Source organism: Culex pipiens, chromosome 3 (assembly GCF_016801865.2).
Source record: "Culex pipiens pallens isolate TS chromosome 3, TS_CPP_V2, whole genome shotgun sequence".
NCBI classification, from domain to species: domain Eukaryota; kingdom Metazoa; phylum Arthropoda; class Insecta; order Diptera; family Culicidae; genus Culex; species Culex pipiens.
The window spans coordinates 31,307,012-31,319,249 of record NC_068939.1 but is presented as its reverse complement, the minus strand read 5'-3'; the positions used below and the strand labels follow the sequence as shown (position 1 = coordinate 31,319,249).

Sequence of the window (12,238 nt, the reverse complement as noted above, 5' to 3'; positions counted from 1 at the left end):
GAGAAATTGTGTGGACTTAAATTAAATGCAAATACTCAAGTTTGAGTCTGGGAGGAAGTCTGGCTACACGGAAAAATCTAAGTTGAGAAATTGTTATTAGATTTTTGATTGCATTATTTATAGACTATATGAATTAATCTCTTAATCCCTTCATGTCTTCATCTTTTCATCTCTTCATCTCTTCATATCTTCATCTCTTCATCTCTTCATCTCTTCATCTCTTCATCTCTTCATCTCTTCATCTCTTCATCTCTTCATCTCTTCATCTCTTCATCTCTTCATCTCTTCATCTCTTCATCTCTTCATCTCTTCATCTCTTCATCTCTTCATCTCTTCATCTCTTCATCTCTTCATCTCTTCATCTCTTCATCTCTTCATCTCTTCATCTCTTCATCTCTTCATCTCTTCATCTCTTCGTCTCTGCATCTCTGCATCTTTTCATCTCTTCATCTCTTCATCTTTTCATCTCTTTATCTCTTCATCTCTTCTCTCTTCGTCTCTTCATTTCTTTCTTTATTATTATTGGGTAATTCTCCGCCAACTCACACAGCCATTGCCCCGACCCCTCTTCGATTTGCGTGAAACTTTGTCCTAAGGGGTAACTTTTGTCCCTGATCACGAATCCGAGGTCCGTTTTTTGATATCTCGTGACGGAGGGGCGGTACGACCCCTTCAATTTTTGAACATGCGAAAATAGAGGTGTTTTTCAATAATTTGCAGCCTAAACAGTGATGAGATAGAAATTTGATGTCAAAAGGACTTTTATGTAAAATTAGACGCCCGATTTGATGGCGTACTCAGAATTCCGAAAAAATGTTTTTTTCATTGAAAAAAACACCAAAAAAGTTTTGAAAACTCTGTCATTTTCTGTTACTTAACTGTATTTTTTTTTGGAACATGTCATTTTAAGGGAAATTTAATGTACTTTTCGAATCAACCTTGACCCAGAAGGGTCATTTTTTCATTTAGAACAAAATTTTTCATTTTAAAATTTCGTGTTTTTTCTGACTTTACAGGGTTAGTTTTAAATGTGTAATAATGTTCTACAAAGTTGTAGAGCATACAATTACAAAAATTTTGATATGTAAACATAAGGGGTTTGCTTATAAACATCACGAGTTATCGCGATTTTACGAAAAAAAGTTTTGAAAAAGTTACTTTTTGCGTTTCTCTTTGTTTCGTAGTCCGTGGCTGTCGCGGGTCAACCATGGTCAACGACGACCAACTTTTTCAAAACTTTTTTTCGTAAAATCGCGATAACTCGTGATGTTTATAAGCAAACCCCTTATGTTTATACATCAAAATTTTTGTAATTGTCTGCTCTACAACTTTGTAAAACATTGTTACACTCTAAAAAATAACCCTGCAAAGTTAGAAAAAACACGAAACTTTAAAATGAAAAATTTTGTTCTAAATTAAAAAATGACCCTTCTGGGTCAATGTGAATTCAAAAAGAACATTAAATTTCTCTTAAAATGACATGTTCCAAAAAATTTTACAGTCAAGTAACGGAAAATGGCAGAGTTTTTAAAACTTTTTTAGTGTTTTTTTCAATGAAAAAAACTTTTTTTCGGAATTTTGAGTACGCCATCAAATCGGGCGTCTAATTTTACATAAAAGTCCCTTTGACACCAAATTTCTATCTCATCACCGTTTCAGGCTGCAAATTATTGAAAAACACCTCTTTTTTCGCATGTTCAAAAATGGAAGGGGTCGTACCGCCCCTCCGTCACGAGATATCAAAAAACGGACCTCGGATTAGTGATCAGGGACAAAAGTTACCTCTAAAAACAAAGTTTCACGCAAATCGAAGAGGGGTCGGGGCAACTTTTCCCGATTTCGTGTGAGTTGGTAGAGAATTACCCTATTGCCATTCCTTTTCACAATTTTGATTCAAACTTCTTGAGTTTTTCGTAATATTTGTTTTCCATCAACTTATTTTTTATCTTTCCAAATATTAAATCGTTTGCAAAAAATCTTCCTCCGGCTACCGGAAGGAAAAAAAAAAATCAACATTGAAACTATATAAAATTACACAATTCAGAGCACAAACCGTCACATATTGAAGTCGTTCTCGTCCTGCTCTGAGGATGATTTCCCAGAAATACTTTCCGGCAACCGTTGGCAGGTCTCTGACAGACGAAATGTAGAAATATAAAAAAATAAAAATATATAAAGCACATTTCCCAGAGCTTCACCAAATTCCCAAAAGAAGCTACAACTTTTTGATATCTGAACCGCACCAGTGCACACCAAACAAGTGACTCTTAAGGAGTATGGGAAAATTGCAGCAAAAAAAATCCAACTGCATCCCCTCAAACACACACCCACACAAAGAAACACTTCATGTCAGAACATTTTCCGCCCGCATCATGTTGACTAACAGAAAACACACATTTCTTCCCCTCTCTCTCTCGATTTTCCAGCAGGTTCACCAACTCCGGCCTCTCGAAGGAATGCTCGCCTCGCTCCAGAACCGAAAGCTTCCGGTAAGTGGCGTCCCTCCCCTTAAGAACCGTGAGCATATCACATTAGAACCAACTTGGCAAAGCACATCAATATTGCATGACTTTTGCTTGCTGGTGGAAAATTGAATTTGTGCCATGCAATCCGTCTTGCACTGCAAAAGCTGCTCACACACGGCATGCCACTTTAAAATTGAGTTTTCCGTCTAATTACGGGGTTTCGGATCGTCAATCAGCTAAGGAATTGCGCGGTTCAATACTTCACTGCGTTAGAGCGATTGGTCATCAATCAACAAGGAGGTTGACAAGGCAGAGGGGAAAACGTAATCCAACGTCAATTTCCTAGCCAGAAGTTTTGCCTCGTTTCCCTGGGGGGGAAGGAAATGGCGAAACGACAAATCGACTTTATCGCTACTAACTTAATTAGGATCCTGAACTGGAGAGGTTGAGTGTACTTGTCTCCGTGTGAGTGTGTTCCGGAAAGGTTTATCCCTTGCCAGAGGCCAACAACAACTGCAGTAACTGTTACTGGGAATTGCATGACAAGAGCAATGGAAACTAGGGAATTGCCGAGGAAAAGTGATTTCAAAGACTACAAAAAGTGCTCAAGAATACCGTAGATGGAACGAAATGGTGTGTTTTCGAATAATTGCATTGAACTTTTTAAGTAATTATACAATGTAAAAATATTACAAAAGTATAAACTGCGTTGAGTAATTTTCGGAGTCTCGTGAAATTTTCCGATCTTTTCGAAAACAATATTTTCAAAATTTTTAGATCAAGACTAACATTTCAAAAGGGCCAAACATTCAATATTACTCCCTTTTGAAATGTTAGTCTTGATTTAACTTTTTTGAAAAAAAATTTTTTCGAAAAGATCAGAAAATTTCACGATGTTTTCATATTTTAACATTGTAAATCGGACCATTAGTTGCTGAAATCTAGATTAAATTTTCAAAAGGTCCTATCTGCATAGGAAACCCATGAGGGATAGGTTGTTTTGAAAATTTAATCTAGAAATATCGACATTAGAAAATGGTGGGTTGTTCGGGTTAGACTTAGAAAATATCAATTTTCCTGTTTTTGAACACTTGCATGGCAATATCTCAGCAACTAAGGGTCGTGTCAACAAATTTCAAAAAAGCAAAATATAGAGAATTTTCTCAGCTTTTCAAAAAATTTTTTTTCAAAGGTGGGAAAACATGGGCACTAATTTTAAAAAATGAATAACTGCGACTATTTTCAAAAAAGTTACTTAAAAATGGCTATAACTTGAAAACGGAGCACTTAATCAAAATTTCACTAAAGTACTTTTTGATTGCAAATTCGATTTTATATCGAAAAATGTTGTTGACAAACTTTTGCGATCAATATTTCGAATTTTTGAAATAATCTGTATTGATTCAAAAAATCATAACTCGGTCAAATATTTTCTGCCCATTCTGGAAATTTCTGAAAAGTTGTCCTCAAAAACATATCAGAAAATAAAAAAATTAAAAATAGTTTTTTTTTTGTAAATTAAGTTTTAGTGACAAAAAGTGAAATAAAAAATCACCAAAAATTTTTTAATCGTGTATCTTTTTTAGTCCTTATCCATACCTACAACTTTGCCAAACAAATCGATCAAAAAATTCCTTCAAAAGATATATTTTTTTTAATTTTCGCATATCATTTTTGTATGGACAGCTGCCTAATTTGTATGGAAAATTATATGAACGAACTTATGATGCAAAATGGCTTCTTTGAGGAATTAAAGAAAAAAGACCGATTCCGTAGAGAACTGCTTTATAAATACACAAAAAAAATGATGGTAATATTCATCAGGAAATGGTGACAGATTTTGTGTCAAAAAAATGAGTGATATAACTTCACAAAATGATGAATTTTCATCAGTTTCTGGTGAATATTCATCAGGTTCACATTTTTACACATTTTTTAGGTAATATTACTCAAAAAAAGAGGTAATATTCAACCTAACAAATTATCAACATTCCAAAATTCAACTTTTTTTATCACCATTTTCCATATTTTCTTTTGTTTTGTTATGATAAGAAAATTTCCTCTTAACTTGCTACTAATAGGTTGATAATTGTAAGTACTTTTGGACCATGAGCAATTCTCGTTTTTTTTTTCGCTAATGTTTTTTTTATGTTTTTTTATACAAATGTGGGGCCTGTCCATGCAAATATGCAATGAAAATATTAGAAAATAGTTTTTTTTTTATTTCTGATAGATTTAGTGTCTTCGACAAAGTTTTAAGTCTGATCAGGATGTTTCAGAAAATAATGGATGCAAGGTAAAAAGTCCCAAATTATTTACTACAGTTTTCATCACAAAAACTTGGTTTTGACAAACTTTAGCCACTTTAATTTTATCATTTTTGTTACCAAAAGTGCCAATTTTTTGAGCTATTGTGCATGTTGGACGTTATAGTTTCGATCAATCTAATCTAATCTAATCTAATCGAACACAAGCGCAGTCAGTCCGAAGAAAGCATCCTGGAAGAATTTGCGGTTAGATTACGCCCCAAGTCCTTTCTTGTCAATCGAGTTACCCCGAAAATGTATAGCAAAAATTAAAGCGGCCAGGCCTACTGCGTTGCATTAACCGCAGAGACAGATTCTGTGAACGGATCACATTTCACAGAATAATCAGGGGAGGAAGGATGCGTGGACATACCGTACCAAAGAGCTCCGATTCAGTTAGGTGTGGTGTGTAAGTGTAAATTGGCAAATTATTATATTTTTATGGGGGAAGGGGAAATGGGAAAATTGGGGTTGGAAAATCGGGATTGGGGAATGGAAAAGTGGGAAAAGGGGAGGAGGGTTTATTAAATTTATAATATTATAATATAGGGGAATATAATCAAATAATAATGGAAAGCTCTCACCAAGAAACACCGTATCTTCAAAAGTACAACCAGGTGGTGTCCCGATAGTCTGACCCCAGGATCTTGACAGGACACAGGCCGGTCGGATGAAGTGGAAGCGTTCCTTTAGCACCGAATATGTCAACTCCCAACAAATATTTCTGGATGTTACGCTGGTTCAAATTGCACATCCAGGATGATTGAGTAGACTCTACCACAGTCTTTTAAAAAGGAATCCGCCATATCCTCCTATTGATTTGATGGCGATCAGTTCCGCTTAGGTAACGGCCTCCTCCAGCTTGGTTAAGCCCTTTCACTTGCTTTTCGTGTTCCTGATCCTCGGCAGTTCCGAACAATTTATTGAATTTTCAAAGAAATTCACTTCGACAGAGATAATTAGAAACAAAATTCCCTTTCAGCACAAAAAATCCTTATAAATTAATGTACGCGGAGTGACGCCCAATTTAATTTATTGAAAAATTATGTTTATTTAATGTTTTTAAAATCTGGAGATTTTTTTTATAGGCCTAATATATCGTTTTTTTGTTCGCATTTCCAAAAACCAAGAAAAAAGCTTTAAAAGAGTTACAATCATTTCTAATATTCCGGACGTTATAGTTTCGATCAAGTAATTTTAAATTTGGAAAAACACTCCAAGATTTTCATAAAATCAATTTCGAATGAAAAGTTGAGTTTGCAATTATAAGCACTTTTCTGAAATTTCGGTTTAAACAATTTTAACAGTAACAAATTTTTCGAAAAGCTCACTTTTTTAAATTTATAAAAATAGTGTAACCTCTGAAATAAACTGTTTGTTTTTTTGTAAATAATATTTTGAGGATTTCTAAATTTAACAAACATTTGAAAAGGGTTTTAATCTTATGATTTGAAACTTTTGAAATGCTAGTCTTGATTTTGAAACTCCGAAAATATTTTTTTCAAATTTTTTAGAAAATTTAACTAAGGTTTTTTGTAGATCCTTTTTATTTTGAAAATACCTGTATTTTTCGATCACAGAATCCCACGGATTTTCAAATATTTTCATAGCACTTTTGTAAGAACAAGCCCCACATTTGTATGGAGAAAACAATGATGCAAAATGGCTTATTTGAACATAATGATGGACAATGTTTCAAAAATTAAAAAAAAAATGCAAAAAAATGTGAAGGAAATTTTAATGGAAATAGAAGTTGAATGATCTCCCAAATAATGCATATTTTAATCAAAAATACTTTTTGTACAACTATGGAAAACAGTGTTTTGCGGTCTCATGCGGTGTCAACAGGTATAGAGCGACAAACTCTGTGTCTGATGAGTCTGCAACTTCAACTATCGGACTAACATTCCTACCTTTGTTGAACTGCATCTCCTTGGGGGGGCGCCGGTATTGACTTAAAGCAGAGATCTTCAGGGGTTATACAGTGAGGATGATTAGCTCCCACTACTCATCTGTTGGTTCATTGTGTAACTTCAGCTGATCCGTCAATAACGGAGTAGCAGCTCATTGGCAGTCAACCATGCTCATGCTCATGCTCATGCTCATGCTCAACTATGGAAAACAGTGTTTTGTTAAATCAACGCAAAACATAAAAGCTTTTTCTGTGAAAACAAAATATTTACTTTAGAGGATTGATAAGAGTCAAAGTTTATTTAACGCAAATTTTTGTGGTTTACCGGTTTAATTCAAATTATAAAAATACAAAAAAAATCGTTCGTCGAAGTCACAAATTGCTCTAAAAAACTACACTCTAACCAAACATCATCGTCATTCAACGCTGACCAAGCTACTGACCTTAGTTGGCAGTTCTTCTGCCATTAAATGTTAATAATATTATAATCTCGTCCGAAGGTTGTAGAAAAACAAGTGCAACTGTGTGTTTTTTAAAGCTCTTAAGTTGAGTTTGATTGCGAAGTTAAGTAAACTTTAAATACTTTTTTGTAATCAAAGATTCTCTCATATCTTCAAATGACCACCATTTACCTCCCACAACGGTTCAGCTCATCACAGCCGATCCATTCTAATCCCACTTTAGCCCTAATCGAATTTTCCACGCCAAGCCTGGCCAAGCCTGAGAGGGCTCTGCCCCAATTCCCTCACGACGATCCAGATTTTCACGCAAAGTCCTGCTCCCTCGGTATCCCCAAAACAAAAAGGAAAGTTATCTAGCATGACAACGTTAACATACTTTTGGAGCTTGGAAGAGGATACGGCCCGAAACACCCGAAGAAGCAAAAAAATGGAACATTTTCCCACACACATGTGTGTGATTTTGTGTGTGTGAAGCGCCAAGGTGTATCAAATTTCCTCCGGGCTCAGCCCATTATATTTTCTGATAGTGATTCTTTTTTTCATTTTTGTTGCCTCGGATTTTCGCCCAAATTTTCCCTAAAGTTTAACTCCCAGGGTGGTATTTCTGTTCTGTTGTTCTTTTTCGTTGCTGGACAAACGTCTAAGTTTTGTTTTCTCGAAGTTGGAAAATGTTTTTGGCTGTGAGTTTTTGTATTTATTCCTGATGAAGTCACAGTGCTTCAGGAGAAACATATATTTTTGGTGCCTGCAAATTTTCGATTTATTCCGTTCGATTTCTTTTAAACAAACAATCAATAAAAGTTAGGAATTTCAATTAGATGTATTTTTATAAAGTTTCGTCAATTTATATATAAATTACCTTAACTTGATTTAAAAATTCAAAAAATTAAAAAGACTTCCACAAATAATGTAAACAGGACACTTCATTCCACGCAAGGAACAGTCCGTTGAAGAAAATCGCTGTCATCTCATTGACCCTCTCTAATGAAGATTGCGTGTGGGAATGTTCCCAAGCATTACTGCCCTAAATTCTGCTAACGAAGGAAACCCAGCAGAAGAAACGGGGTCATTCGAGACATTCTTGACCAAATATGAGCTTTCTTGACCAAATATGAATTCTCATTTTGTGTGATACTTGCAAAACCAACTGCCACATTCACCGAGTGCCCATCAATTTGTTTTCGTAAACAATTTCAAAACTCATAATTGTGGAAATTTACCAGTTTGGCCCATGTTCGACCAGCTGCCACCGATCAAAAGTGTTATCTAACAGTTATTGAACATATTCACAGAGCCATAACAAAAAGTCGGCACGGAAAAATAATTGCTGCATTTCTTGAAATCATGATGCAAAACCAAAATTCTTGACAACATTTTTCTCTCCGTGCACGCACACATCCACCACACATGGGCAGCGTCATTAGTGCCAACATTCGATATGGAAGCCGAGGCGGAGGCAAACTTCATGAATATGTTGTCGATTTCGAAATTAAATTTTCACCATTACCGGGAAAGGTATCCAGTTTACCGATACAGCCGAATATGGCCGACCAACGTGTTAGCAGTGCCTCACAATCTGCTGGTTCAGGGGGAAAACACGGGTTTTCCGGTTGACCATTAAATTTGATTACCAACGGGTTTGAACATCAGTGTCTTGCGAACCTTCGTGGTGAACGGACACTAGAGCTGCGGTATTTTTACTACCTAAGCTCAGAGTTATTTCAAAACAAAATTCACAGTCTTTTTAAAGACTACCTGAGTTATTTTCCAAAATTCTAAACAGTCTTTTCAAGACTAACCCCACCTGAAATTTTGTTGTATTTTACAAACGAAGCCATCTTTTTAAGAGAACTTTGCTTGCAAAATGCGTCAAAACAAAGGTAAACGCAAATCTTCTGAAGATTTGGTCGTTACGTCGGTGAAGCGTTTGAACGCTAAACCGGCTAACGGAAACAGAAAAAGAAAACAGCCTCTTCTGAGGTCTGATTCTGATTCTGAATGTGAGGTCAATCCTCCAATTCCATTGACAAACAGTTTCGGTGTTTTATCCGAAACTGATGACAAGGAACCTTCTCCTCGTACTGAGCCTTCTGCCGTCGAGAAACGAGTAAAGGCTCCGCCAATTGTAGTGACTTCCGTTTCCGATTTGGCCAGCTTTCGAACGCAACTGAAGAATTGCAAGGAAACTTGCAATTTGAAGGTTTCGTTCCAGCTTGGTCGAAGAGGAGAATGTCGCTTGTTGACGGAATCTTTACAAGATCACCAAACTTTTGTTGGTTATTTGAAAAACCACAAACACAATTTCTACACGTATGAGACCAAGAATGCTCGGCCATTCAAGGCGGTCTTGAAAGGTCTCTCCAACGACTTGTCGGTGGATGAGATCAAAAACGAACTTAAGGTGTTGCTTGGCTTTGCCCCATCCCAAGTAATACCAATGAAGAAAAAATCAAACGGGAATATTTCTCGCTTTGGTTTGACTTCACAATTTTATCTGATTCATTTCAACAGAAATGAAATCAACAATTTGAAACTTTTGGACAAAGTACAGTTTTTGTTCCATGTACGGGTAAAGTGGGAGCATTTTAAGAAACATGGCGGTAATGGCCAGAATCTGACCCAGTGCCGGCGTTGCCAGGCATTCGGTCACGGTACTGATCATTGCGCCATGGTTCCAAAATGCATGGTTTGCGGGGATTCTTCTCACGATAAGGACAATTGTCCCGTGAAAGAAGTCACCCAATTTAAATGTGCAAATTGTGGTGGAAATCACAAATCAAATTTCTGGGATTGCCCCATCAGAAAAAAGGTTTTGGATTCTCGTGCTAAGCATCAGCCGAAATCCAAACCGAAATTTTCTCAAAGTCAGGTTGTACCTGCATCTTTAAATCAAACGTTCGTGCTGTCTCACTCGAACAATGCTAGAAATACCCCTACCGTGGAAAAGTTAGGTAACAACAATGGCATTTCTTATGCTAACGTCGTTTCGGGTTCATCCACGAATTTTAAATCCTCTACCAATCTTTCTGAAATTGGGCAGGTACCTCAAATTTCATTTGAAAACTATTCTGCTGGCAACGCTTTGGGATCTTCTGATCTCGGCGATGTTACGTTTGAAAAAATGACTTTTTTGCAAAACTCACTGTTTGGTTTGATTCAAACAATGAGTAATGCTACATCCATGATGGAAGCAATCCAGATTGGATTAAAATTTGCGAATGATGTTGTTCTTACCCTGAAGTTTAATCATGGATCTAAGTAATTCCATCAATATTATGAATTTTAATGCTCGCTCTTTAAAAGCGAAAGAAAATGAATTTTTCAACTTTTTACGAGTTCATAACGTGCATGTTGCTGTTATAACCGAAACATTTTTAAAAACTGGCACTTATTTGAAAAGTGATCCAGATTATAAAGTTATAACCAATAACCGAATGAATCGAAATGGCGGTGGAGTTGCAATAGTTATCCACCGTAGTATGACTTATAGCGCGTTACGTGACTTTAAGTTAAAAGTTATTGAAAGTTTGGGCATTGAACTTGAAACTTCTTTTGGGAAAATTATGATTGCAGCTGCATATTTGCCATTCCAATGCACTGGGGAAAATAAAAATTATTTCAAAGGGGATTTGAATAAACTTACTCGGCATAGATCTCGATTTTTGATCATCGGTGATTTTAATGCCAAACACCAATCTTGGAATAATTCAAAAGTAAATTCCAACGGTAAAATTCTATTCAGAGATTGCACTTCTGGTCTTTATTCGGTTTTATACCCGAATGGGCCAACTTGCTTTTCTTCTGTTAGAAATCCATCAACAATTGATTTGGTTTTGACAAATCAAAGTCAGTATTGTGGTCCTTTAGTGACTCATGCTGATTTTGATTCTGATCACCTTCCAGTAACTTTTTCACTTTCTCATGAAGCAGTTACCAGACCCAATAGTTCTGTGTTTAATTACCACAAAGCTAATTGGGACAGGTATCAGCATCATATTGAGAATAATTTAAATCATGATTTTGTTTTAGAAACCAAAGCTGATATTGATTCAGCCTTGGAATCTTTAACTAATGCAATTTTGGATGCTAGGAATATTGCTATTCCTAAAGTCCAAGTCAAATTTGATTCTCCCATTATTGATGACGATCTTCAGCTTCTGATTCGTCTGAAAAATGTTCGCCGAAGACAGTATCAACGTTCTCGTGATCCTGCACTGAAGCGAATTCAAAAAGATTTGCAAAAGGTTATTGACCACAGATTCACTCTCCTGCGAAATGAAAAGTTCGCAAGAGATGTCGAACAAATTAAACCTTATTCCAAACCTTTTTGGAAACTTTCAAAGGTTCTTAAGAAACCTCAAAAACCCATCCCTTCTTTAAAAGATGGTGATAATATTCTATTAACTAATGGGGAAAAAGCTCAAAAACTTGCTCAGCAGTTTGAGAGTGCTCATAATTTCAACTTGAATGTTTTGAGTCCTATTGAAAATCAAATTTCAATAGAATTTCAGAATATTGTTGAACAAGAATTTTCATCAGATGAAGTTTTTAATACGGATCTGAATGAAATAAAATCTATTATCAAAAAATTTAAAAATATGAAAGCCCCTGGTGAGGATGGCATTTTTTACATTTTAATTAAAAAATTACCAGAAGCAACTTTAAGTTGCTTGGTCAAAATTTTCAACAAATGTTTTGATTTGGCATATTTTCCCAGTAGTTGGAAAAATGCCAAAGTAATTCCGATTTTGAAACCGGATAAAAATCCTGCTGAAGCCTCAAGCTATCGGCCCATTAGTTTGCTTTCATCTATTAGTAAATTATTCGAAAGAATAATTCTTAATAGAATGATGACGCACATTAATGAAAATTCAATTTTCGCTGATGAGCAGTTTGGATTTCGCCTTGGGCATTCAACTACTCATCAGTTGTTGAGAGTTTCAAATTTAATTCGAAGCAACAAATCTGAGGGCTATTCTACTGGCGCTGCTCTTCTAGACATAGAAAAAGCATTTGACAGTGTTTGGCATAAAGGTTTGATTGCGAAATTGAAAAGGTTTAATTTTCCGATTTATATCGTGAAAATTATTCAAA

At 35.7% G+C, this 12,238-nt stretch overlaps 1 protein-coding gene across 9 annotated transcripts in view; it reads left to right on the top strand.

The window, feature by feature from the left end:
* LOC120422320 (diuretic hormone receptor-like) overlaps window positions 1-12,238 on the top strand; it is a 185,981-nt gene that overhangs the window by 144,471 nt on the left and 29,272 nt on the right. For 7 of the 9 annotated variants that reach the window (XR_008212426.1, XM_039585710.2, XM_052709810.1 and 4 more), the window contains one exon: window positions 2,427-2,489. Coding sequence is in view for 7 of the 9 variants with exons in the window: in XM_039585710.2 (XP_039441644.1) it covers window positions 2,427-2,489 (63 nt within the window). In the remaining 2 variants the exon portion in view is untranslated. Of the gene's footprint in view, window positions 1-2,426; window positions 2,490-12,238 lie in introns of those variants that run through there. The other 2 variants (XR_008212427.1, XM_039585711.2) reach the window with 1 other exon arrangement.